Source organism: Penicillium antarcticum, assembly GCF_028974205.1.
Source record: "Penicillium antarcticum strain IBT 31339 chromosome Unknown utg000005l_segment0_segment0, whole genome shotgun sequence".
In the NCBI taxonomy this organism is placed as follows: Eukaryota; Fungi; Ascomycota; class Eurotiomycetes; order Eurotiales; family Aspergillaceae; genus Penicillium; species Penicillium antarcticum.
Genome location: NW_026695303.1, coordinates 584,419 through 610,829, shown reverse-complemented (window position 1 = coordinate 610,829; position 26,411 = coordinate 584,419). Strand labels below are relative to the sequence as shown.

General features: G+C 49.2%; 10 protein-coding genes across 10 annotated transcripts; 6 read left to right on the top strand and 4 right to left on the bottom strand.

Annotated features, from left to right (window-relative positions):
* Window positions 1-3: 3 nt before the first annotated feature.
* On the top strand, window positions 4-2,544 carry N7508_004887 (uncharacterized protein; the record flags this gene model as incomplete). Its single annotated transcript, XM_058462953.1, has 2 exons — window positions 4-1,238; window positions 1,296-2,544. The coding sequence occupies 2 exons, from the start codon at window positions 4-6 to the stop codon at window positions 2,542-2,544; spliced, it is 2,484 nt and encodes an 827-aa protein (XP_058319431.1).
* Window positions 2,545-3,562: 1,018 nt separating this feature from the next.
* N7508_004886 (uncharacterized protein) lies at window positions 3,563-4,524 on the top strand (the record flags this gene model as incomplete). Its single annotated transcript, XM_058462952.1, has 2 exons — window positions 3,563-3,822; window positions 3,969-4,524. The coding sequence occupies 2 exons, from the start codon at window positions 3,563-3,565 to the stop codon at window positions 4,522-4,524; spliced, it is 816 nt and encodes a 271-aa protein (XP_058319430.1).
* Window positions 4,525-5,692: 1,168 nt separating this feature from the next.
* N7508_004885 (uncharacterized protein) lies at window positions 5,693-7,184 on the bottom strand (the record flags this gene model as incomplete). Its single annotated transcript, XM_058462951.1, has 3 exons — window positions 5,693-6,389; window positions 6,440-6,524; window positions 6,575-7,184. 3 exons carry the CDS (start codon window positions 7,182-7,184, stop codon window positions 5,693-5,695), a joined length of 1,392 nt encoding a protein of 463 aa, XP_058319429.1.
* Window positions 7,185-8,491: 1,307 nt separating this feature from the next.
* N7508_004884 (uncharacterized protein) lies at window positions 8,492-9,448 on the bottom strand (the record flags this gene model as incomplete). Its single annotated transcript, XM_058462950.1, has 1 exon — window positions 8,492-9,448. One exon carries the CDS (start codon window positions 9,446-9,448, stop codon window positions 8,492-8,494), a length of 957 nt encoding a protein of 318 aa, XP_058319428.1.
* Window positions 9,449-9,975: 527 nt separating this feature from the next.
* Window positions 9,976-16,867, bottom strand: N7508_004883 (uncharacterized protein; the record flags this gene model as incomplete). Its single annotated transcript, XM_058462949.1, has 2 exons — window positions 9,976-14,925; window positions 15,251-16,867. The coding sequence occupies 2 exons, from the start codon at window positions 16,865-16,867 to the stop codon at window positions 9,976-9,978; spliced, it is 6,567 nt and encodes a 2,188-aa protein (XP_058319427.1).
* Window positions 16,868-19,108: 2,241 nt separating this feature from the next.
* N7508_004882 (cytochrome P450) lies at window positions 19,109-21,046 on the top strand (the record flags this gene model as incomplete). The annotated part of the gene is made up of 4 exons (XM_058462948.1): window positions 19,109-19,679; window positions 19,732-20,075; window positions 20,123-20,637; window positions 20,860-21,046. The coding sequence occupies 4 exons, from the start codon at window positions 19,109-19,111 to the stop codon at window positions 21,044-21,046; spliced, it is 1,617 nt and encodes a 538-aa protein (XP_058319426.1).
* A 65-nt stretch (window positions 21,047-21,111) lies between these two features.
* Window positions 21,112-22,131, bottom strand: N7508_004881 (class I SAM-dependent methyltransferase; the record flags this gene model as incomplete). Its single annotated transcript, XM_058462947.1, has 3 exons — window positions 21,112-21,910; window positions 21,982-22,011; window positions 22,070-22,131. The coding sequence occupies 3 exons, from the start codon at window positions 22,129-22,131 to the stop codon at window positions 21,112-21,114; spliced, it is 891 nt and encodes a 296-aa protein (XP_058319425.1).
* A 326-nt stretch (window positions 22,132-22,457) lies between these two features.
* Window positions 22,458-23,749, top strand: N7508_004880 (uncharacterized protein; the record flags this gene model as incomplete). The annotated part of the gene is made up of 5 exons (XM_058462946.1): window positions 22,458-22,610; window positions 22,658-22,694; window positions 22,750-22,829; window positions 22,875-23,251; window positions 23,299-23,749. 5 exons carry the CDS (start codon window positions 22,458-22,460, stop codon window positions 23,747-23,749), a joined length of 1,098 nt encoding a protein of 365 aa, XP_058319424.1.
* A 242-nt stretch (window positions 23,750-23,991) lies between these two features.
* N7508_004879 (alpha/beta hydrolase) lies at window positions 23,992-24,866 on the top strand (the record flags this gene model as incomplete). The annotated part of the gene is made up of 2 exons (XM_058462945.1): window positions 23,992-24,477; window positions 24,528-24,866. 2 exons carry the CDS (start codon window positions 23,992-23,994, stop codon window positions 24,864-24,866), a joined length of 825 nt encoding a protein of 274 aa, XP_058319423.1.
* Window positions 24,867-25,175: 309 nt separating this feature from the next.
* N7508_004878 (aldo/keto reductase family protein) lies at window positions 25,176-26,210 on the top strand (the record flags this gene model as incomplete). Its single annotated transcript, XM_058462944.1, has 2 exons — window positions 25,176-25,466; window positions 25,524-26,210. 2 exons carry the CDS (start codon window positions 25,176-25,178, stop codon window positions 26,208-26,210), a joined length of 978 nt encoding a protein of 325 aa, XP_058319422.1.
* Between the last annotated feature and the right edge of the window lie 201 nt (window positions 26,211-26,411).

The following is a 26,411-nucleotide window of genomic DNA, read 5'->3' as shown; positions in this document are numbered from 1 at the left end:
GAAATGGATGGGGATCAGCCGTCCACGGCCCCCCCGGTCGAGCTCTCCAACGGCAAACGACGATGGCGCCGAAATAGAGTGGCCTGCGACTCTTGCCACACCCGTCGAGTACGATGCGACCGAGCCTTCCCCTGCTCGCGCTGTCTGCGCAGTGACATCCATTGCGAATTTACACGCGAACGACGCAAACGAGGTCGCATAGCTCGATCTAAAGGAAATATGACCATGGCCAACGGCAACGGGGCGAGCGACGCTGGTCGCAGTCGCACGGAAGCGAAGCAGACAAATGGAAACGGTGACCACAAAATGTCGGAACAGGCTATGTCGCCGCTGGATAATAGCTCGCCTACCTCCACCTTTCACCAGCGGTCGCCGGCGACGAACGAGATTAGTGGCATGTCTGCGCCTAGCGTTGATGGGCGTCGTTCTGTGGTTGATGGTGCCAGACCGCAGCGCCCGCCACCTGCGAATGTTACAGAGGAATGGCTCTCTGCAGCACACCTCTCTCCTGAGTCTTATGACATCCTAGGGGGTGCCCCTGCTGGTGTCACGGAGCCCTCTTTGCCGAGGCTTGAGGATATTTGGAATCCGGCTGATCTGGCTGGTCATCGTGTGAGCCAGCGACCGCCGCCTATACCCTCTGTGTCAGGTGGAAATCATTCTCAGAGTCAGCCTTCGACCTCACGGTCGCCGTTGAAGTATCCAGTATTGGAGCCGCTTATGCCTTACCTCGAGGGGAATCTGCCCCGTCGACTTGTTTGCGATTTGCTCGAGCTTTATTTTACTAGCGCTTTCTCGACTCATATGCACCCTGTATGCCATCATATTCATTGTTTTGTGCTGAGGAAAGCTTCTTTCCTTAGTACGGACCGTCCCAGGCCTAGTAGCCCTGCCTTGTTGGCTAGTATGCTCTGGGTGGCTGCTGTGGATGATCGGGCTTTCTCGTTGTCTATATCGCCTTTACAACGCCGGAAGATCTGTCAATTCCTGTGCGCTTTGATTATACGATTGCTACGACCTTTGATCCACGTTGCTTTCAAGGATCAGGAAGGGTCTCCGCCAGAGAATGTCAATGCTGCTCAGGACTTTTCAGCAGCCGCAGCCTACCACCCATTCGAAGGAGTCGGTGATGACAAAGGACTGGTTGGCCCTGCTGGATCTCTAGATGATGTGATTACATATATTCATGTTGCCTCTATTATTTCATCCAGCGAGCAAAAAGCCGCAAGTATGAGATGGTATGTATCTGGTCCCCAACCCCTGTATCCCTGTGCATGTTGCTAATTTGAGACTAGGTGGCATGCGGCCTTTACATTAGCCCGAGAACTTAAATTGAACCAGGAGATGGAAGTTCTATCCAATGTGGACTGTCTAAGTGACGGTTCAAGTCCGTCTTTTGGTTACCCATTGGGAGGCTGGCCTGGCTCACCCGGTGGCATGGGCTTTGACTACTCAAATCCTTCGCGACCAAGTTTGAATTGCGTATGCGATCAAAGCCAAGATCCCCATAGCAGTCCCATCACGGAAGAACACCGCGAAGAGCGACGCAGAACATGGTGGCTGCTGTATATTATGGATCGTCATCTCGCCTTGTGCTACAACCGCCCCCTTGCCCTCCTCGATGCTGAAAGTGAGGACCTCCTGCTTCCACTCGATGAAAATGCATGGCAAGCAGGAGTCATACACACGAACAGCCCCCGCCCAGATGGCCCCCAATGTCTCCGGTCTGGCGATCAGAACAAACGGCGGGTCTTCCCAAACTTTGTCTGCCACGACCACTCTATTCTTGGATTTTTCCTCCCTCTCATGACCATCACTGGTGAATTGATTGACCTGAATCAAGCTCGAAACCACCCCACACTTGGTGTTCGACTGCAAGGCAAAGAAGCATGGGATGTCCATGTCGCTGAGGTGCTGCGCCAGCTGGAAATCTACAAAGCCAGTTTGACCACTTTTGCCGCGGCAGACCCTGAAACTTCACTGCCAAGTGGGTCAGGTCAGCCCGTCGACGCGCAATTGTCTCAGGCTTATTCTTGGCACACTCAAACCGTGATCGCCTACTCATCCTACCTCGTCCACGTTCTCCACATCCTACTTGTCGGCAAGTGGGACCCTGTCTCACTCATCGAAGACAAGGACTTTTGGACATCATCGCCAGCCTTTGCATCCACCATTTCCCACGCGCTAGAGGCCGCCGACTCAGTGCAACAAATCCTGCGCTTTGACCCCGACATCAGCTTCATGCCCTACTTCTTCGGCATCCAACTCCTCCAAGGAAGCTTTCTCCTCCTACTAATCGTCGAACGCCTTCAAAAGGAAGCAGGCGAGGGGATCCTCAATGCCTGTGAAACAATGATCCGAGCCACAGAATCCTGCGTGGTAACCCTAAATACAGAATACCAACGCAGTTTTCGGCAAGTCATGCGCAGCGCAGTGGCCCAGGCCCGAGGCCGCCCGGTAAACCCGAGTGAGATTCGGCACCGCCGCAAAGCAGTCCTAGCCCTATATCGCTGGACACGCAAGGGCACCGGATTGGCCCTGTAACCCGTTGCAACCCTGCACTTGCAATCCCCGCTGCGAGGTCTTGGTTCCTGTCGATCTTCCCGCTACTGTGACATGTGCACTGCTCCCGCGGGCGCCCCTGACTCTCAAAACTTATCTCGCCCTTTTCCGGATATTCGCATTCTTCGCCCCTTTCGGTTCTATACATAGCTCTACATAAGGCGTTTGGTGATCGGGCCGGATGGTGTTTCTTTATAATGTCTGTATCATGGCTATTGCGTATATACCTGCTATTGTAACAGTATATAATCTATTTTCCTTCGGTTCATTCTTTAGCAGGGGTCAAAGTCCGGCCAAAGTGGTCAAAGTCCAAGGACGCGTAGTACCATATCACATCACGCTTCGACAACTGACAAGGACGTATAAACCCGTGCCACAAACTAAGGTATACATCTATATTAACCACGCCACGTGAAACAAACGGTCTGATTCCCTCATTTCCCCACCCATTTCCCCGGAAAACAAAATTCCATAATGAAGCGAGGCCACAATTAACCGAACCCCAGACGGGGAGAAAGAAAAGCACCGATTGGCTCGTCAGAGAGATTCGGTCCGACAGCACAGACCGAACTGTAAAAAATCCGGGGAAAACCAGATCGGTTAATTGTTGACTTTTCAGGCTAATCATTTCCATTGATCATGCGGTGCTTTTTTGCCTCTTTTGTATTTTGCCGAGATGGTCTCCTTTGCTTTGTGTTCATAGCTTTTTTTTCTCCGCTTCAGTCCTTTTTTTAATATATCCCTCTCTCTCTTCTTTGGAATAAATATGTCATTGCCCCAGCTTTGCGGGGAATGTTATTTTTTTTGGCTTGGGTTCCTCGAGCTTGTATCTTTGAATATCTACAAGCTGCTACGCGCACTATTTACACTCTAAGCTTCATCCCTGACAAGCTTTACTTTACGTCTTCGTCTACTCTTCTACTGGCATTGCGCGAGCATCTAAACCGCTCCTGCTCCTAATCCTGACGGCGACCTAAATTACAATACACAGCCCGATATAATGACCGAAGCTACACAATTCGATATGTCGTGGCCCATGGATAATCTCCTCGACCGGCAGACTACGGTGCAGGATCTAAGTCCGCACCCATTCATTGCAGGCGACTTTTCTTTTGGGTTGCAAGAAGAGTCAGATCCTGTCTGGTCTGAAGGATTCAACTGGAGTGAATATGAAAATACGCCCAAGGCCGATACGTTCCAGCCATACCCGCAACTATGGTATGAAGCTGGTTTGGTGCGACAGAATACTATGGATGAAAGGTATTTACCACCTCCAGCCAAGAACAAAGCCAAGAAACAGAAAATAGAAAAAGCAAAAGAGCCGAGGCATATTACGAGGGAAACAGAAAAGCAAGGAAAAAGAACCTCACACCAATCATGCAACTAACATCTGCACGCCCAAATAGCATCCTACCTCAGCCAATCCCAAACCCCGAAAATCTCCCGATCCAACTCCGCAACGCCCTCGCAACCGAACGCGCCCTCTTCATGACTCCTTCGCCGAATACGGCTTTTCCGTTGCCCACGTCCCCGAGTATGGATCCCCTTTCGCCTGTTTCCTCTCAATCTCATGCTTCGGTTTGGGAGGAGGGGGAGCGGGATCGGGAGGAGGGATTGTATATTGGTACTTTTGAACAGGGCCAGGGACATGCCCAGAATCAAGGAAGTGTGCAGAGTCAAACTCAGAGTCATATGCCCCGTCGATACTCTGAATACTCCACTTCTACCTCCACCTCCACCTCCACACACAGAATGGATGAGGAGGAGGCACTTACACCACTCGAAATGCCAGATGGGAGTACGCGCTTCACGTCGAATTGGTTACCTGTTGATCCAGATGCTGGATTCACCATTGGATCGCCTGGCATTCCGGGATATGAGGATGAGATATACTATGGTGATTTGCAGAACGCATTCTTCCCCTCCAAGCCTGCTTCTTTATCTTGGAGTTATGGTCGTTGAATGAATGTCGAAGGACGGTAGGCCAAACACGAAAATCATATTTGCACACAATATACCCCTTTCCAAGGCACTTTGGTCTCACGATGACTGATTCAAGACTGCCCAATCCAACAACGCTGTCGTGCATGTGGATACATGCCAAGAGACGGAGTCCGCAAACTGCCAGGTTGGACTTCGGAAATGCCGAGTGGGCATTAAACAACACAGTCCGAGAACCGGAGCTTTAGAGACTCGCATCTACCTGCAAGCATGAGCTGGGAACTCGCAGCCCTCCTTGTTGCCTGCTTGTTGCCTATGAAGGGAAATGGAAACGGCTCATTGCTAGAACTCCTAGGGACCAATGCCGCGTACTACCTCCCTCGGTCGTTGCAGAAAGGGCCTTCGATATCAATGGGAGTGATTCAATAAATATTGTGGTGAATCCGGTGACGAATGTAGAAACCTGAGGCTTCGCATGTCTTGGAAAGCATTCAGTCTTCTTCTTATTGCTAGAACCTAGACAGCTGGACAGTAGAGAATACACACCACTTTCCTTCATCAGATTCATTTTACATAAAGTAATAGCAGGATGAATGCGACAGATGGGAGGAGGAATTGTTTGAATCCACTATACTGATGGTATTGTCCTGTCACCCTGATGTGCACTGCTCATGCAATAGGGTTAGACCTGTATCTATAGGACTGGGCCATGACCCACAGAGCTCCACAAAGATACAACCATCATACACATGCTACAAGAGAAATGCAGGGCGTAGACAAGCGCCTCGGCAAAATTCCTAAGCCGAGACGCGTTGGTCAGGCTCTTACTGGAATCTCGGGGCTCAGTCGAAGGCGAGATAGCGCCGCGGATGAGGATGGACATTCCTTGGTGTAGGATTCCCCAAGAATCTAGGTTTTCTTATACTCTATGTGCGAATGCAGAGGCCTTATCATGCTCTTCTAAGGACATTGAAGTTACGAGTTCAAATTATAATCGCTACTCAAATCCCTCATAGTAGCTCCGCTAGGGTGACCTCTCTATTTGTAAAACGTTCTCTTCAAGTAGTCACTGAGCCAAGATGGAATTGATTGCCAAATACTGGAGACAAATTTGGCTAGCAAACTGTAGAAGCCCAATTAAGGCTCAAGATTAAGCCACTCACTCAACAGTTTTCAGTGGTATATACATTTAGAACCACCCAAAGGGGAAGCCAGCGCCGCGTTCACCACCAAAAGGAGGACCAGTAGGCTCGGGGAAGGCAGTAGGCCAACCAGTTGGGAGTCCGGTAGGGAGGCCAGTGGGCAAGCCAGAAGGAGTAGGCTTAACACCAACGGTCCTCCAGCTCCAAGTAGGCCTAGGACCAACAGGGGAAGCACCAGGGCCAGCAGAAGAAAGCGCACGAGCAGGGAAGTCCTGTAACTGACGCTTAGCGTTTGATGAGCTGAGCTTACCAACACCAGCATTATTCAAAACAGATGAGCGGACGCGGCTGGCAGCCAGGACGTTGACGTTGGTTTCGTTCTTGGGCATGGCGCTCAGGACGGACTCGTCGCTGGCGGAAAGGGCGCCTGAGTTGACGAGCGAGTTGGGGGAGCAGGTGCGGCCGAGCTTGGACTTGCAGGTTGTCGCCGAGCTGGAGGTCACTGCGAAGGTTGCGCCGGGATTGCTATCATCCAGGAAAGGGGTCTCGACTTGGTGGAAGACATTGCCTTCGATCAGGGCGTTGGTGTTTTCGCCGACGTCGAAGGCGTGGCCGGTGTTGTTGAACCAGTAGTTGTTGTAGGCATGCCAGAAGCTGTTGAATTCGAGCTTGGGGGAGCGGCCCGAGGTGTGGTGAATGTAGTTTCCGGTGAAGGTTACTTGGTCATCCTTACCGTAGCCCAGGCTGTGATTGTTAGTTTGTGTTGATTCGTGGTTTCAAATTGGATTGCTTACACTGTCCAGTAGTGGTGGCCATCGCAAGAAGAAGACCAGCTGGTCTGGCCATCGAACTCACAGTTGGAGATGGTGACGGCGCCACCTAGGCTTGGTAAGCATGGATCTATAGAGCGAGCATGAAGAAATACTTACTAGCCTTGTAACCGGAAACAAACATCTGACGGCCAACAAGGTTGACCTTGACATGATCAATCCAGATGTTGTTGGTACCGTCAAGAGTAATAGCATCACCACCCCAGATAAACTGAGGGTTCAACTCAGTGATATGGATGTTCTGAATGATAACATTGCTGACGCCAGTCAAACGAAGACCCTTACCGCGAATGACACCCTTGCTACCAACACCAACAATAGACTTGTTCGATGCAACATTGATACCCTCAATGGCGGCCTTGTCATAAGTACAAGTGGTAGTAGGGTAGCTGCCACACCAGTCGGAGTTATCAATGGCGTTCTGGCCGGCACTGCCGCAGGTATTGGACTCAGGGATACAGCACTTGCAGTCGGTGCACTTGCCCTGCGTGCCGAGGTAGTTAAATTCCTTGTCGATGAGAATGGTTCTTGGGGTGCTGTCGGTCAACCACTTGGTCAACTCGGTGGTGTCGCTAGGCGCAGCGGCGATGGCACTGCCACCGCCTGTTGTGCCTGATGCGAAACCAATGGCGGTGCCTGATACGCCGGTGGCATGAGTGTGGGCGCCCAAGAGGGCGACCGCTGCCACGAGGGATTTGATGAGTGACATTGTATGCCGAATTTGTCCAGATGAAGATAAAAGGAAAAGAACGACCGATCCAGCAGTGCGTTAAAGAATGAAGTAATCTGAATGAATGAACGAGGGAAGGAAGAGAAAGAATTGCCCTGATGAAGACATGATGAGTCTTTGAATGCTGCTTTATATTTGAGCACTGCCTGCTACACGGTTACAAAGTTCGAAAGTGGACAGGGAGTCGGGATGAGTGGGCTTGGCCGTTTGGACTTGAGTAGACTAGAGGCTTGTATGAAGATCAATGCCTTTAGACGTAAGCCCCGGGTTGTAAAAGTCCCTACAGCCCGCACAATGATCGCCAGGTTGCCTTCCAGTTCCTGATTAGACCCACCGTTGGCGTTTCAACGGCTGTAACCGGACGATTCCAATGCCCGACTGTATTTGACGCACCGGACTCGTCGATCAAAAGAATATTGGAAGTCTGTATTGAGGTTATTGATCGCCGTTATAATCGCCAAAATAGAAGGCAAACGCACTTCGCCTCCGTTCCTTCGAAGTAGAAGTATAAAATGTCCGAAGATGCCCCGAAGCTCATGAAACAGGGGCTATCGGCCAACAACCCCGTTTTAGTTCAACATTTTCTCCAGGTTATCAGATGTTCAACTCCATAACGGCTCACAGTGATAAACCCGACACATGGGAATGACGATCGACCAGGAAACAAACAACAATTAAGACCATTTAAAAGTGATTCAACCCCACAAAAGCAATACCTACAAACCACTTCAATCTTAGCCCGTGTCTCAGTATGAAAATGCAAATAGATTTAGCAATCAACCCATATCCCCAACATGTCGATCTATACCCTCTTCCCAATGCGGCCATACAGTGATATCTTTCAGTTCTCTTCGATTTTCCATGTAATAAGCCTGCCCTACCATGTGGAGCTTACGTCGATCCGTCTTCTTTGACTTTGTGCGTGGCACTCGATCCAGGCGATATAAACTGGGGACGTAATATTATGGCAGAGCCGAGCTGACTGCATCACTAAGTGACCGTGTCAAGGAATTTGGTAATGTGGCTTGTCTGACGACTGAAAACGACTGCCAGGAAAACAGAGCCAGCTTAGAATGAAATGTGGATTAGTTGGGGGGTTTCCAACCTTGACTGATGGGCAAATGAGCATTTTGTGTAAACTGCTGACTGTAAATGTTCAACCTGCAGATGTCAAACAAAGACTTGACCAACCACGCGCACAAAACTGGTTGTCTTTCATAAGATAAGATCTAATTTCATTAACTCCAAGAATATAAAATGACAAGAAGTCTAATGATATCAAATGACTACACATTCTGCATGATACCTGGCCGAACACTCTCCAGAATCGCCGACAATTCATCCCACAACTTCTCACGCGCCTGACGCCCCTCATCACTCCGCACAAATGGAGAAAGAGCCATATTCTCCACATGTCCATCAGTCATATATGCGCCGTGACTTTCCAGTCCAGCCGCAGCCCCGGCAACAAGGGTCCGCGAGCCAACCTCAGTGCGTCGAGCCAGAACTATTTTCATAAGCATAAAGGCCATCCCGGCATCCCGTCCGAGCTGCGAGTGACAGAGACCAGGGTTGATCATGTTGATGATGACTTCTGATCCACGAACCCGACCTGCCAGTTCCTGCACCAGCAGGACCTCTAGCAACTTCGATAATGGGTATCGTTCGCCCATTTTCGCCTTTGTTTGGTCACTAACTTCTTTCATCGGTGCATCTTCTTTCCATTCTGGGAAGCTGGCCCAGCCGTGGACTTCACTCACGACGAATGTGAGGCGGGGTGTGCGTGTCGGGATCAGTTTCCGAGTCGCCTTTAGTTTAGGGAGGAGGAGAAGGCTGAGGAGGAGAGTGCTGATCACGTTGACGGTGACAGATCGCTCGTAGCCTTCGGCGGTGGAGAACTCCGTTGTTGCGATTGCGGCATTGAGGATGGCTACGTCGAGGCTGGGGAGCTTCGAGATACGTTCGCTAAATGCGATCACGGAGGCATATGAGGATAGGTCGACCTCCGAGACTTCAACCACGCCTGTGCGACCTGTGGTTTTCTCGATGTCCTCCTTGGCAGCCTTGCCAGCTTCCACATTGCGAACACCTAGGATGACTTGAGACGCGCCCAGTCGCGTGATATGACGTGCAGCTTCTAGCCCTAAGCCGACATTTGCGCCGGTGACCAGCACAGTCTGGCCCTCAAACGACTGTGTGGGGTATGGAGGAGTAACAAAAAACTGTGAATATAAGAATCCCATAATGAAGAGTTTAACAGATAGACAAGTCTAACAAGAGCGCGAATAGCTACTTAATATATATATGATCCTGCTAAACGTCATGCCGCGACGGAGATTATCGGTGTTAAGCCTTCCGTCGACTCCACCGTAAAGCCAAAAGCCGTGTCGAACTCCGAGTTCACTTGCTACTTCCGAAACGGAGAAGAGAAAGATCTGTGTGGCTTCCAATCGATGCATTCAGTATACTAAGGGATGCATACTTGCATCCTCGGGGCTCAAGGCAGCGAGGTGTTGTTGGAACTTGCTGTCTTCCGTAACTTGCTCAGCCAATGAGGGCATTGAAATCTCTGTCATTTATTACTTGCTATTTCTTGCTATTTATGCTATGCTCATCCTTAGTAATCCGCTCATTCGGAGTTACTATAATTCCGGTTCTCAATCCGTATTCATGAATGCAGCACTGACACACCCCCTCAGCAAGCGCAGTGTCGCTGGCTTGCTGCCACTGGGAATAGCTTCATGAATCAGCAAGCTCTCCAATTGGCCCGTCAACCTCTCCCTGGCGTCTTTCCAGCATCCACCAAGTGGCTGATGTCCACCAAGTGAAGCATTTTCACAAAACGCTCGTGCTGCTGTCTTGGCAGCAATTTTGTGAGGCCGTCGGCTACCATTCTGGCAGTAGGCACCCATCGGATCGAAATCCGGCCTTTCTGCACTTCCTGTCTCAGCCATAGGTGGTGAATGTCTACATGACGAAGCTTGGTGTCGAAGCTAGCATCCTGAGACGTGAGCAAGTTGATCGCTCTCTCATTGTCGCATTCAATGCTAATAACGTGAGAAGGATCGAAACCAACATGCCGCAATAGTCGTCTCCACCATTGAAGGTGCTTGCCAGCTTCTGAGAGCCCAAGAAGCTCTGCTTCCGTTGTTGATGTAGTCACCGTCCGTTGTTTGGTGGCCTTCCAGTCCACAGGTCCTCCATAAACCTGGCAGATATATCCTGCAGAGCTCTTCCGGTCTGCATGATCTCCATACGACGCGTCACTTGCCAATTGGACGGATTCGATGTCTTCCTGTTGAGACCCATACTCGATTGCGTGGTACCGCGTTGAATAGAGGTAGCTGATCAGTCTATCAGCCGCCTTTTGGTGTTGAGGTCCAGGATTCGTCAAGAATTGAGCAAGCTTCGCATTCGCTTTTGCGGCATCCGGTCGGGTTATCGTGGTGGCATACCCGGCCGAGCCAACCTTTTGCTGGTATAGATGCACTGATTGAGCATCTGCCTTGCCGTGATACGGCTCTAATTCATCAAGCGACAGCGGTGTCGAAACCGGTGGCCTATCCGTTAGGTGATACCGGGCCGCGATACTTGATATATAGCTGTCTTGGCATAGCCACAGCTTCTTTAGACGCCGGTCTCTGATAATGCGGATATTCAGAAACCATTCCGCGTCTCCATGATCTGTAAGCTCCCAATGAGCTTCGAGATCTCTTTCCAGTTGATCAGCAAGCTTCCTGACGTTTTGATGACTTGCTATCAATATATCATCGACATAGAAAAAGACGATGATCCCATTTCCGATAAATACGCATGGGTCTTCTGGCACTTGACGGAGTCCTAATTTGGTGAGAACTCCGGCTGCTTCTTGCTGCCATAATCGAGGAGATATCCTCAACCCATAAAGCGCCTTTCGGAGCTTCCAGCACTTGCCAGGGGTTCCAAACCCTTCCGGCATTCTGGTATAGACGTCCTTGTCGAGCCTGCTATTCAAGAAAGCAGTGACAGCATCTCGCTGTCGAAGATCAAGATCAAACGCCGCAACAAGTGCGAATATCATCCTTGCTGTTCTTGCTGCTAGTGTAGCAGCCCGCTTTTCATCTGATGATATGGTCTCAAGATCACCTCGGACGCAAATTCTGGCTTTCAGTTTGATAAGGTATCCATCCTGATCAAATTTGTACGCGAAAACCCAGAGAAGTGGAAGTATTTGCTTCCCTCGATCCTTCGGACGATCGATGATATCGAATGTCGCTTTTCTAGTAAGCGATTCGATCTCTTTTCTCATAGCGGCGAGAAAGCCTTCCTGGAAGGGATGATTCATGACATCCTTCCAGTTCCTAGGAAGCTCAGGGAGATCATCTCTATGACGTCGAGTTGGCTTCTCGGCGTACAGACCAGCAGCAAATGCATGCAGATACGCTGGCGGTTCCATCGCGACGTACGAATAAGCATCATCTCGCTTAGGCTGACGTCTTCGAGAACCAGATATGATGTTTGTTTCATCGACATCTCCATTGATATCCCTTGGTGCGAGCCCAGCAAGCAATTGCATTTCGGCTTCTTCATCCGAGTCCACTTGCTGATCCTCTATAGCTTCCTGTACGACTTCTTGCGTATCATGAGCCTGGTCCCTTGCTAGATCTTGCGTGCCACGCGTTTCATCTAGCGTTTCCACCCCCTGACGAGACTCAGGATACTCGCTTGGCGGAGTAGGTGGAAGCGGGACTTCCTGGGGAAATGCGCCTGGGATGATGTCTATTTCATCCCGTCTTTCCCTTTCGGGTGTATTGTACACCCCCTGACCTCTGAATGTCTGGTCAGGCTTTTCCTGATTCCTGATTGGCTGAACGGTGTCTTTTGCAGAAGAACCGTCGCTGTCCAATAGAGGAATTGCTGCTTCTTTATGAGACGGTTTTTCGGCCGAAAAACGGTCTCTTTGTCCAATGTCTAGAGTCTCATGTTGAGCTTCATTGCTTCGGACATTAGCATTGCTATTAGCATTGCCATTAATGTTGACATCTTGATCATCGTCATTGAATGGTCTTGCTTCTAGCTCTGATTCAGGCATTGATCTAGTCGAGATCGATGCTTCGAAGGCTCTCGTCGCCTCTGTTTGGTCCAGTTCTTGCGGTTCTTTCAGTATTGGCAATGGCACTTGCTGGAAGTGCTGAAAGTCCGCTGTATATCGACGTGATTCATCGAAGATAGCATCCCGAACGAGCCGTATTTTGTTGGCTTGCGGAAACCATATTTTCCAAACGTTTGATGCTATATAGCCTACCAAGAAGCCAATCTCAGCACGAGGATTCATCTTGTCTGACTGAACCTGCTTCTCGATACGGCAATAAGCGAGACTGCCGTATAACCTGACGTTGGCCAAGTTGATTGGTGGCGCTTGCTCGCCGGCGAAGCTCTTCATGACTTCACCCCATGGGACTATCCAACGTTTCTGATCAGCCAGATACGTTGGGGTCCGATTCAGCAGCCAGACTGCTGCCATTGCTGCTTCAGGCCATAGCTCCTTTGGGAGCTTGCCTTCGAGTATCAGCATTCTCATGCGAAGAATGATGACACCTCCTGCTCTTTCGGCATACCCATTCATCTCGGGGTGCCTTGGTGGACTATGATAGACCACAATTCCATCGGATGTCAAGCTCTGCTCAGCTGGACGTCCTGCAGCTTTCTCATTATCATAATTGAAAGCTTTGATCGGAAGTTTCCACCAGTTCTTGGCCAATTGGACGAAATGATTGATTGCAAGCTGACATTCGGGCTTGTACTCATGCGTCATGACCCAGTGGAACCTTATTCCTTCAATATAGAAGTGGGAGATCCAGTTATGCTTATTGTAAGCACGTGGAAGCTGTATCAGATCAAAATGAACCCTACCAAGTGGCCCGAAAACCCTTCCAATTGGTCTTCTTGATACTTGGCGATCTGATCTTCCTAGGTGGCAAGTCTCACAAATTGCGTGATCCTCTGTCCTAGCGTCAATTGTGACGCCCTCGACTAGCTTTGCCACTTGCTGTACAGTCTTGTACTGCGGATGGCCTAGTCGACGATGCCATACTTCAGCTGATGCGGCTGACTGTTTTGGCGATGATGATGATCGGACGGCATTTGCTGTCCGTAACGGTGCTCTCCCGGGTTGATCGAAGACCCATAAGCCGGCTGACTTCCACAATTTCAGGCTGACAATTGGGATGGCATTGTGATCTTCGATATAGCCTGCTTCCTCAGACCAATGTCCGCCTTTCTCCTTCAAGCGAGCGTACGACACTAGGTTTACATGGAAACCTGGTGCGTAATAGACGTTGCTTAAGGTAATCACCTTCTCCTTTCTTGTGATTGGATCGATGCCATGAAGCCTTGCTGTCCCTTGCCCGATAACAGATGTCTTGCCGTCACCGGTCGATAGAGAGTGCTGGCAAGTGGAAAGGTCCACAAAGCGACTTCTATTATTACAGACATGTACGCTGGAACCGGAGTCCAAGATCCACCGGTCCTTGATGGATGACGCCGGTAGGTCTAGTAAGCTAGTGGAGAAGGCCATGTTTCCAGTGACTGCATTTGACAGCTTTGGCGATGCTTTCTCAATAGCTTCATTGACCCATTTCTTCCACGCTGGATCTGCAGCAAGCGTTTTCTCGGCCTGTCTCTGCCTCTCTTTTGATACCGTGAAACCGTCGGGTCTCATCGCGGCATTCAGAGTGTAGCAATTGGCGGGTTTGTGGAATTTGATTCCACACGGGCATGGTCTTGCCTCAAAAGGCGTGTCGTCCAATTTGCCTTTTGAGTCCTTTTTCGCATCACTTGGCGCATCAGTTTTCGCTTCCTGATATCCTTGCCAGGTGGAAAAAGACCCCTTCAGTGCTGCCGCCGGTGGCAACGCTATATTAGGTCCAATTTCACGATATGTCGATCGGAAGGACTCGATCAGACTTTGAGTCTCTATCGATGCTTTCTCCATCACGATCTCTTGGAATTTGGCTTGCCACCAGATTGGTAAGACCTCTTTCACGGCTTGCAGTAAGTCCTTATTTGCGTTGGCAGTTTCAATGATTTTGAGACTGACTGCTCGCTCATATAGCTCCACCCATGAGATCAGCCATTTTTCGACATCTCCGGTCGGCTTTTGGGTTGACAAAGCTCTCCATTGCATGCGTACTTCTTCAGTATACGCTTCAGATCTAGCGAATCTCTTGCTGAGATATACTAGACGGTCGTACGGTGTTTCGCACTTCAAAACTGCATCACGGAGTGATGCATCCAGAGAGTTGACGATAAGATCATCAATCTCATTTAGGCTTTTGCGCTGTCTATCCCAGCGGTTTGCCTTGATTTTATAGACTTCGAGGCGGTCTCTCCAGTCTCGCTTGTCTTCCTGAGACCCATCATCAGGGTAGTCAGCTGCAATAGGCTCTCTGAGAGCCTCTGGACGATGCAATTCGTCCGCATCGGGGTTGCAGAGATCCCAAATGTCTCTGCGTTGAGCGAATACCTTCACTCGCTGGTGCCACGACTGCCATTGTGACGAGTCCTTCAGTTTTTCGCTCTTCATAGCGGAGAGATAGGTGCTCGAGTCCATTATGTTCACTTGTTGATCGCAGCAAGTGAGTTCCTTGGACCTTTTCGGATGGATGAGGGTATTCGGAGGATTCAGGGGTTCAGGGGTAATCGGACGGCGACGAGAAAGCTCTGGCAAGTGAATTGTCACCTGTGAATAGCTTCAGAATAGTCTTGCTGTCCAATTATGGGCGTACCGGGCTCATAACTGTTGGAACTTGCTGTCTTCCGTAACTTGCTCAGCCAATGAGGGCATTGAAATCTCTGTCATTTATTACTTGCTATTTCTTGCTATTTAACGTGATTCCCAAGCGAGCGGGCATCCCAAGCGAGCGGGCACCCCATCAATAATTTCAATTTTTAAACACCATTTAAACAACCATAACAGAATATATTTAACTTAACTATGCTTTAAAGCATTTATTAAAAGAATGCCCTTTCTGATTACATCCAGAACAGGTAATTTGACGACGTACAGGGGGTAAAACAGGCAAGAGGGGCTCCTCTGGGAGTGATGGACCAGGTGGTGCATTAGATATATATATCTGATCACCACTACCACCACTCACTTTAGCGACCGTATCACTTGTCAGGCTACCCTGGTAGGATAGCCGCTTTGTGGATTTGGCCCTTTTTTTCATTTGTTTTGCATTCGCTGCCCGTAATCTCTTGATCTCATCACCCTGTAAAACGACCGTATGCAGCATCTTCACTGTCATTTTGTGATATTGCGCAAGTTCACGTTTTGTAGGGCTAGATAGCTTATTTGACCCCCCACTCAATTGCGAATCAATCCTAGCTTTGCGTTTTGCTAGTTGGTTGGAGTTCTGAGGGATACCAGTTGAGATATTGCTATCTGAGGTTGACCCCTGTGACAATGGACGATCCGGGAGCGTAGGTGATGCAAGCTGAATATTGAGATGAGACAACACCCGATCAGGGTCAAATGGCACAAGACCAGTAGCAGCGAAAGCGCTATGAATAATAGTCTTTTTAAATGCATCGCCACGGGCTTTAGGGAAGATATCAATGAAGTCATCTTTTTCAATAGAATTGATGCCTAATCGGGTATATCCTGCAACCCGACTCCCATAAGATCGCTTCAAAACAGCAAAACAACCAACATCAAGAGGCTGCAAAAGATGGGAAGTATGCGCAGGCATACAGATAGGTACGATGTTGTTTTGAGCGCAAATTTGATCAAATTGAGGTGTGAGATGACTGTTATGCCCATCAAGGACCAAAAGACGATATTTTCCTTTGGTTTGATTTGTTGTATGCGGAATGAAGTGTTTTTGGAGCCAATCAACACCTATTTCATCACTCGTCCATCCGTTTGGACTATGATTGATAGCCCAGTGTTTTGGAAGGTCATCAAACCATCGTAACATGAAGTTTTTTCCCTTGAAGATTATGTATGGTGGAAGCGCGTGTCCAGAGGCGCCAATTGATTCAACCACAGTCACCCATTCACGATTTCCAGGTTGTAAAACACCTCTCCGACCAGTATACACTGACTGAGTAATGATCTTAGTCGTCGCACTGATTCCCATCGCAAACCCTGACTCATCAAAGTTATAGATATCATCTGATAATATTCCATACTTGATGATAGTGTTTTGAAAGAGGTTAAACCACTCCGTGATGACCTTTGGGTCCTCCATCAGAGCACGTTTATAGTCATATTTGCGAGAGAATCGACTAGTAAGCTCGGAGTGCCGATTTAGATAGTTTGTTGGCCAATTTTTGCCCACTCTCTGAACCGGGGTCTCTCCGCGCTCTTTTAGCAATAAATTGGCCATATCTGCTAGCATACTGATCGTAAGAGCAGCACCTCGTTGATCCATGCTTATTAGCCAGCTCTTAATTGATTCTTCTTCAATTTTAGTGAGTTTATAGCCATTAGCCCGTGTATCAGACCGATTGGTTCTCCCATTGATCCGGGCTTGGAGAGTAGAGCGGGGCACCTCAAAAGAGCGTGCTGCTGCAGCAATCGTGGTAATTTGACCATTTTGAATAGATTTTATAGCCAGTAGGATCTTGCCCTCTTGCTCAAGCAATTTTTGAGCTTTTTGAGTTCGTTTTGGGGGCATGATGCGTGATTGAAAACAGTGGGTTGCTCGGGGGATGGAAATTTAAGGTGGGGTGCCCGCTCGCTTGGGATGCCCGCTCGCTTGGGAATCACGTTATGCTATGCTCATCCTTAGTAATCCGCTCATTCGGAGTTACTATAATTCCGGTTCTCAATCCGTATTCATGAATGCAGCACTGACAGGTGTACGTGTTGGACCCACCAGAGCAGGGCGGCCATGACTCACACACTCCACATGAACATCTTGTTATCACCCAACATATTCTTTTACATACAGCAATACCCCAGTGTATACTGTTTTGGAGTGTAGCCGGGCATTCCGATGGACGATCCCATCCGACTTTGACCAGCAGTCTCCACAGGCACTTTGGACCCCTTCTTGCCCCTTGGTAAACTTCTTGTCTCCGCATCGATTCCATTTCGTGGATTACGTGAAGTCATACGTGTTGTGACCGATAGACTCGGATAAACTTGTGACTTGCTTCGGAGTATCATTTATTTCGTCACCTGTTTTATAGATCTCGAAATCTACGCTGGGCACGGAAGGAAATCGAGCTAGGCTCGGCTTTGACAAAACCCTGAACGGCCGAACGGCCGTGTGGTCCTTGGACCATGAGGTTTACCAAAAATAGAGGATAAGAGGTGAATTCCAGTTCCTACTGTCAAAAAGCACCGTTCTTCTACTTCTTGTGATAATGGCAGTATATCTGCCCTGGGTTGTAGACTGAACAGGAAATATAGTTCAGTTGGCGCGATAGCCATGCAACTAGCAAGAATCTCCAACATCCTTTGTCATCTCTATTCTGCCTGCTATTTGAAAATGTGAACTGGGCTTATCAGATAAGAATAGTAGATTTCGAAGGTTTTGTCCATCACAAAATCCCTCCTGTCTAGCCTGCCTGCGAGGACAGCGGTAGGATATATACGACTGCAATCCACCAATTCCATAGTCGAAATGTTTGGTGATCACCAAGGAGATTACGCACAGCCAAAATTCGCACCGCTACAGTACATGCTAAACCAACGCTTAGGCAAAGCCAAAGAGAAGAAACATTCCAAAACATAGGACAAACCGCCCCCCATACTACCATCGGCAAAGCAATAGTCCGCCTCGCAAACCCATCACCCCACGCAAGAGGGGCTGTACGACGACCTCGCTGGGCATCACCAGGCTGGTCAGACATATCCTGCAAATGAACAGTGGAGAAAATGACAGCACTGATGACCAGTTGCCATTGTCCCAGCAATTCCCCGGGATCTAGTGGAAGGGCAGAGCCGCCTAGGAATACTTCCATCGCCCCAGATACAAAACACGTGTATCCCAAGGCGTTGATGATGTTTCGTACAATAGGGACATTGTCTGCGCCACCCCAGTTGTTGTACCACAATCCCAGGATTATCAATATAGCAGTGTCGCGTTCCCCCACTAAAGGTAATGCTATACAAGGGTGCGAACATGTATAACGCTAGCATAGTCTGTGTTGCATGCTTGTGGGATATGCGATGATTTGGAAAGGGTCGCCAGGGTTTGTTGAGGAGATCTTCGGCTATTGCTCGTTCGCCGCGCTGGTTGTTTATGGCGAATGGGATGAAATTTATTAGGACCCATGATAGGACGGTCACACCTCTGCCAATCAAGTAGAGATGATCGATGGTATTCCGAGGGTGTACAAGTTGGCTGGATGCGTGCAGGCCGAATTTTGGTGCGGCCCAACCATTTGTTATCCCGAATGTGGTACTTGGTATGACAATGGTTTTCAAATCGCTGAAGATGAATAGCCAGAATGTGTAGAGATGGTATCTGGTGGATTTCAGCCCCTCAAGGCTTTCCAGTAGTTGTTCATGTTCGAAATCTGTTCACTGAAAAACCGAAGATGGGAGAGGAGAAGAAGCTTTTCACTGGTATCCGGTGTTGTCTCAGCCAGAGAAGTTTGAAAGCTTGGGTTGACTTCAAGATGGCGAGTTTGATCATTATAACAATAAAGAGCGGCGAATCGAATCCACTCATATGTAAAGTTTCCGAGTTCTTGGGAGGCTGACCAAAGTATGGGGAGATACCTGACGCATTGACATTGTGGCCGAAACGGGTGAATTCGTGACATATCCCCCGACAGCTGATTATGACGGATTCTTCTTGGCCAACACTGGTCTGTCATATAGAAGTCACAGCCTCTGTTAGCTTATCTCACAAACTACGGCGAGTGATTTTGATGACCTCGTCGAAGTCCCGTCGACTGAGACAATGTTACCACCGGAGGCAGTAGCTGTTGCGGCGGGAATATTGGCTCACCAGCTCATCTTCATACATGGCGAGTGGCATCTGAAAGGACCAAGAGTAGTCGTCCTTCATATCGCCATCGCAACTAGCCTATACTCCGCAAGTCTATTCCTTTGTCCTGACAGTCGCAAGAACAACGTCAATCGAGTCACATACTCAGTAATTTGCTACTATCTGTCCCTGCCAAGCAGTATAGGAGTCTACAGAATATTCTTTCACCGATTGAAACAGTTTCCCGGACCAAAACTGGCAGCATTGACCAAACTCTGGCACGTCTGGAAATGCCGCGACTCGCGTGGCCATCTTGTCCTTCAGTCGTGGTATGAACAGTATGGAGAGTTCGTTCGAACAGGTCCCGGCGAAATAACCATCTTCCACTCTGAAGCCTACGAGGCAATGGATGGTGTCCAAAATCGCAACACCCGATCCGACTGGTATGATCTTCTGCACCCGCGAATGTCATCGATCTTTACCCGCGACAAGAACCTGCATAATGAACGGCGGAAGATGTGGGAGCAGCCTTTGAGCACCAAGTGTGAGAATCACAAATCTCCCCTAACACACAAGAGACTAAGTGTACACGCTAGCCCTACAACAATACCACCGCCGAGTCATTGAGAAAGTCCACACACTAGAGAATTTCATCTCTGCAGAGGACTCAAAGCCAGTCCTAGTAAACGACCTGATGTACTTCTTCGCATTCGACTCAATGGGCGACTTTGCCTTCAGTGAGGACTTCGGTATGATGCGGACTAAGCAGTGGCATACGTCTATTGCGATGCTACGATCAGCTCTTACATTACTGGGACCCTTCAGTCCGGCTATTTGGATTCCGAGGCTTGCGTTTGCTTTTATACCTGGGGTTTGGAAGGTCAGGCATTGGTTTCACATGCTTGAATTATGTGATGAGTGTATGGCAAGGCGGATGAAGGTGAGATTGGCCAGTTAACTGCTCAGTTTAGTATTAACGGGATATAGGAAGTCCTCTCTGATCGGGATATTGCATCTTGGTTTATTGAAGACCATGAAAAGCATGAATCAGACCCGACCTGGGCACGATGGCTAAGTGGTGACACTGCTACACTCGTTGTAGCTGGCAGGTGTGTACCCCTCCATCCCTTAAAGAAAGACTCTTCTGATTCAAGATCAAGTGACACAACAGCCCCCAGCCTAACACACCTATTCTACTTTCTCGCCCGATACCCTAACCACGCCCAGAAAATCCACAAAGAACTACAAGAAATCAACATAGAAGAAATAGCCCTTCTATCGACCCTCCCCCATCTAAACGGAACAATAAACGAAGCAATGCGTCTCCTGCCAGCCGTGCTAACATTTAGTTCGAGAGTAACACCACCAGAAGGCTTGATGATTGATGGGATGTTCATACCAGCAAACACGAAGATTTGCGCACCTCGGTATACAATTGGTCGACGTACACATCCCATCCCATTTCCATCCCATTGTACAAAAGCACAAGCTGACAAAACCCAGTGAAAACAGCGTATATAAACCCTCACTCGTTTATACCAGAACGGTGGTACAGTAAACCTGAGCTGATAAAAGATAAAAGAGCATTTGCGCCTTTTGGTGTTGGTAAGTTACCACCAAAATTCTTGATGACTCTACAAATAGAAGAGCTGTGTCTCCATATTTGTGGCCGACTTGCATGTAGAAATTGATTATGTCAGATTCTCACGACTTCTACTGACTAGGGCGTACGAGCTGTGTTGGGCGTCATTTGGCACTCGCACAGATCCGTCTTGTCTCTGCTTCTTTGGTATCGAGGTATCGGGTGAAATTTGCGCCCGGAGAAGGGGCTGGGAGGCTGTTGAGAGGAATATGAGGGATCAGCTTACTGCGCAACCAGGGGCTTGTTGGGTTGTTTTTGAGAGAAGGTGAGAGTTGGGTATTTTATTTCATACTTGTGGGGTTATTGGTGGAAATTGAATGAAGTGGATATATGTTCACCTCACAACTAGTATCAGGGAATCAAAGAAAAGATTTCGAGAAAAGACTGGACGGAACCCCCAAACAACATGGATATCAAAAGTAACATAGCACCCCGATTTAATATCCGCATAAGCCATCCTTTCAAGCTGTTCCAATTGTTGCATAGACAAAGAATCATCATCACCCCTAGCAGAAGCAAGCCTCGCCCAAGCAAAAATAGCAACAATCCCATTAGCAGTAAGACGAGCACGGGTAGCATAAACCCGATCAGCAGCAACAACCTCCGTGTGAACCTCACGCAACCCAGCACCCCGCATCTCAGCAGCAAGAGTATTCCACCCATTCTGAAAATGATGCATCATCCCTGCAAGAAAGCGCTGACCCATGCAAGAGGCAGTGTCAATAGTGGCAGTAGGCGAGCCGGGCAGATGCCGCACAGCCGTGAAATCACATTCCTCCCACTGCATCGCACTACCGGGTTTCAACATTCGCGTCAGGTTTTGAATTATGGATGACCATTCGGCTGGCTCCAGGCCTGCTGAGAGGAGCCGCACATGAACGAGATCGTATTTGTTCCATAGTGTTGATGGGACGGGCTGGCGGGCGTCTAGGAGCCGTAGTGTAACGTTCCGGGGTAAGGTGGATGTGGGTGGGAATAGGGAGGTTGAGATATCGTAGCCGTGTAGTTCTGCATTGGGATAGTAGTGACTGAGACTGCATAGGAAGGCTGCAGTTCCTGTGCCCACATCAGCGACATGGGCATTGGGCGGGAGCTTGGCTTGGACGGATGGGTGCAGGAGATAGCCGACATTTCTTTTTTCGGTTAGCTTGGCTTGGATTGGCTTGGATTAGTATTTTAGGGCTGTATTGCCACTGGGACTTACTCGGTGATCAGGTCGAATTGCTCGTCGAGTCTGGTTTCATGTTAGTGTTAGTGTTTGGGATGGGGATTGGTTGATGGACTTTTGTTACCTTTGCGCCTCGGTGGAATTGCGTCCCATATTCTCCGCGTATGTATCTCGTCCCTGGGCCATCTTGCGTTGTGACGAGCAGGGAAGATGGAGGGGGAGGTGGGAATGGGTCTTTTTCTCAGGTGCTCTTCAGACTAGGTGTGTCCTCAACTGCAGAGTCACAAGCTGAAACGAGCGATTCCAAGTGAAGAGAGATGGCAAGGTTGCGAGGTTGTACGAGACCTGCAGCGCTCAGCAATCCCTACTTGAAGATAACCCATCGAGAAAGTTGTAACCCAATTTGGCCCAGGCTACTTGAAGGGAGGCTTTACTACCGAATCCCCTTGTTTTTCTTACTTGCCAGCTTCATCCTCGATATAGCCCTGTGGTAATTTTTTCGGCCTATAATTATGATACGTCTGAATCCACGCGCTCCAGCGTTGATTACCTGGAGTTTGATATTACTCTTTATTGCTGCTGGTGCTGTGGTTCTAAGGGTGATATCTACACGGATGCGGCGGCGGCAGTTCAAAGGCCATGATTATCTCGTATTCTTCTCACTGGTCAGTTAGAACTGATCGGTAACTCTCAGAAGTCTAACAGAAGCCAGGTTGCCTTGACTGGATATGTGGTAGACGTATTAACTGGTGAGTTGAATGAGCATGCTGCATTGTATGATCGTCGTCTTACTTCGTGTCTCAGGAGCGATTATCGGTGGCTATGGCGGACACACATCGATAATGGCTGCTCACCACCCAGAACAATTGATCAGTGCATTAAAGGTGTGCTTCCTGTATTCTTCAAGTGCTTGATGCTGACCTGGTCAGACATTCTGGGCGTCGGAATGGTTGTGGGCGACAGCAACAGCTTCTTTACGACTTGCCATTCTCATGTTATACATCGAAATATTCCCCAACCATCCAGTCTTCTTCTGGACAGCCTCAGGGGTGGGAGGCCTGGTATTTCTATACTGGGTGGCTTCAATTTTGACAATTGCCCTGCTGTGTCGGCCGGTCGCATACAACTGGGATCGCACCATTCCCGGTGTTTGCGGTGATGTGATCAAGACGGAGTACGCATCTGCAGGATTTAACATGGGGATTGATCTGGGAGTCGTGCTGTTGCCTCTGCCAATAGTATGGCGGCTTCATATGTCGAGTCGCAAGAAGACTGGTGTGACTGCGTCGTTCGCACTGGGAGTCCTGTAAGTCATGCATTGCCAGTTCATCTCCAGGAGGCTGACACTAGCAGAACGGCTGGTATCAATCTGGGCCGCATTATCCAGACCAAGCTCTGTCCAACCGACGACATCATCTACTGCGCGAGGGACAGTTCGATCTTTGTGATTGCTGAGATGACTGCAGGAATACTGGTGGCTTGTGTGCCAACTCTAGGCCCTTTGATGTTCCGTGGGCGCCATGTGCCTTCAGCCCGACCGCACGACTTGCCTACCATTGGATCTGCTCGTACCCGACCAAGACGCGACCTTGCCAAGCTTGATTCTCTTCTCTCCACACTTGATTGTAGCCATGGGGAGGAGGAAAGGAACAAGACGTGGAACGAGATGGGCGATACTGCGCCGACGGCACATGCAGTTGCTGGGCCTGGACACAACGGAGGTGACGGGGGCATCCTGGTGACGCGCGACTTGGACGTACATAGTCTTAATCCGCCGACTCCCAAACTGGGCGAAGCCGTTTGATTGTCTCTCGGGAGATCTCCACATGTCGATCAGGAACTGAGTTGAAACGCCATGCTGATGTGGGATGCATGTCAGATTTGTGATACTTCGGAATGGAGTGCTGAGTAGTTAAAGATATAAAATCTAAGAGCGAATCAAGAATATCCCAGAAATTAGCAGAGTCAGCGTGGTATTGAAAGAGAAAATCAGCCTTATATGCGGGGGTCTATGTTCCCCCTCTCTACTTCCTCTTTCCAGCCATCATGACCTCTCATCCCTTCGTCGTGGTGCTTAGCCATGGCTCTTGTCATACCCCTGCTCCATACCAGCCCCTGGTGGATGCTTTGACTGAGCGCGGCATCGAAACGTATTGTCCCCAGCGACCTACCTGTGAGCTCAGTCAACTGAATGTCGGGAACGTCAACAATCCCGATTTCGATCGCAAGGCTCCACCAGGGGGATACCCCCTCCCCGCAGATGATGCCGCTGAAGTTGGATGCCTGGTGGACAACTTGATCACTGATGGAAAATCGGTTCTGCTCGCCGGACATTCTTCCGGTGGTTGGGTGGCCGCCGAGGCTGCAACATCTGCCCGACAGGCTTCTGTTCGAGTCAAGGAGGGCAAGACTGGCGGTATCATCGGGATCTTCTTCATTGGAGCATTCATCATCCCCGAGGGTCAATCGGTTCACAGCTTCTTTCAACCCGCTGATGGCAATTTCATTGCACCGCCATTCATGCGATTCCACGTGAGACACCTATCTTTGATTCCTGGGGAGAATATACTGATAATCAGTAGAAACACGGTGTGGATGGTCTGGGCACAATGGTTGACCCTGAGAAATTCCTCTTCAATGATCTCGACGAGGCGATCGCTAAGAAGTGGGCGGCTACCTTGACTGCAGCCCCCATCATGAACAGTCCTCTGACTCATAACCCCTACATGACTGTGCCCTGTGCGTACCTGGTACTAGAAAAGGACTGCACTTTACCGAAGAAGTATCAGGAAGGCATGGCTGCAAACCAGGAGAAGCCATTCACCATGTACTATGCGCCGTGTGGACACTCGCCGCATCTCAGTTGGACGACCGGTCTTGTCGAGAAGATTGAGAAGTTTGCTCAAAAGATCTTAGATTAATGACCAGGCAAACTCTTCATCATGTAGCATGCGCCATGTGGACAACGTTCGATTTCCAGGTTGGACAATTGGTCATTTCAAGAAGATCGAGGAATTAGCTAGCCATATCCTACGTTGAGCATAGGCAAAGAATGAAGCCACATATCACTCTTATTTTGATTCCTAAAGTGTAGTGCAAAGTGTACCTCAGAGTTCTGCACAAGTGGGAGGGTTCTTGCGGCTTTGTGCAACGAGAGGCAGCCTCCCAAACACACACCTTTTTTCTCATCTTCCGGTCTTCAAACCTCCCCCTTTCATCCATCTCTCAACATGGATGACCCTGGATACGTCTTTGGTGCCCAGAGCTTTGGTACCACCTGGTTCAGTGGTAATATCGATCAGCTCATGTCGGCCCTCAAAGATGCCGATATTCGTCGCTTCGACACTGCTGCCCTCTACCCAGCTACCAATCCAGGTGTCTCTGAGGAGTTACTCGGCGAGTACAAGCCCGAGGACGCCATAATCGACACCAAGATTCTGTTCCTCGGAGATGGCTCCCTCTCCATAAAGAACATGGGCAAATCGATCAACGATAGTCTTGACAGACTCCAGATCAAGAAGGTATAGCCACTCAAATTAAAACTTGACTATAAGGAACATTTCTAACCTCAACCATAGATCCACAACCTCTACGCCCACGCTCCAGACCGCACAATTCCCATCGCCGAGCAAGCCGCCTATTTCGACCACTACCACAAGATGGGTCTTTTTGAGAATCTTGGCCTGTCAAACTACACCCCAGCAATGGTTCGCACATGGATGGAAGTTGCAATCGAAGAAGGCTTCATCATGCCAACCGTCTACCAGGGCCAATATAACGCACTCTGCCGCGGCTACGAAGACGCACTCTTCCCTGTCCTCCGCGAATTCGGCATTAAATTCGAAGCTACCTCGCCCTTGGCTGGTGGCTTCCTGACCGGCAAGCTATCTTACCACCCGACCTTGCAGAGTCTTGAAGGGACCCGGTTCGAGGTTGGCGAGGGCAACATGGTTGGCGCGCTTTACCGTATGTGGTATGATCAGCCTGCATACCATGATGCTATGCGTGAGCTGGATGCTATGGCTAAGGAGCATAGAACGTCTGGGGCTCAGTTTGCTTTGCGCTGGTTGCTGTTCCATTCTCAGTTGAAGAGTCCTGATGAGGTTGTTATTGGCCCGAGCCACTTTGAGCAGTTAAAGACTTATCTCGATGCTCGTGAGGCGGGACCGCTTCCTGAAGATAACGTTGAGAAGATTGATGGGCTTTTTTCGCCTCTCCGGGATTTGTCTAAGACTATCATTGAGAAGGGATGGTGGGCTCTGTGAAGATGATGCTTCCCCCCCCCCCCCCCCCCCCCCCCCCAAAGCAAAATTTACATTTTACCCAGGCAGGTCACTCGGGCAACTCTCCGTCGCTACCAGAAGCCTTATGCTAAGCACCAAATTGAATCAAAGTAGAAAAATAAAATCAATCAATTGAAAGTGACACTCAAAAACCGGTTTCAACATCTTCGCACACGGAGTAAA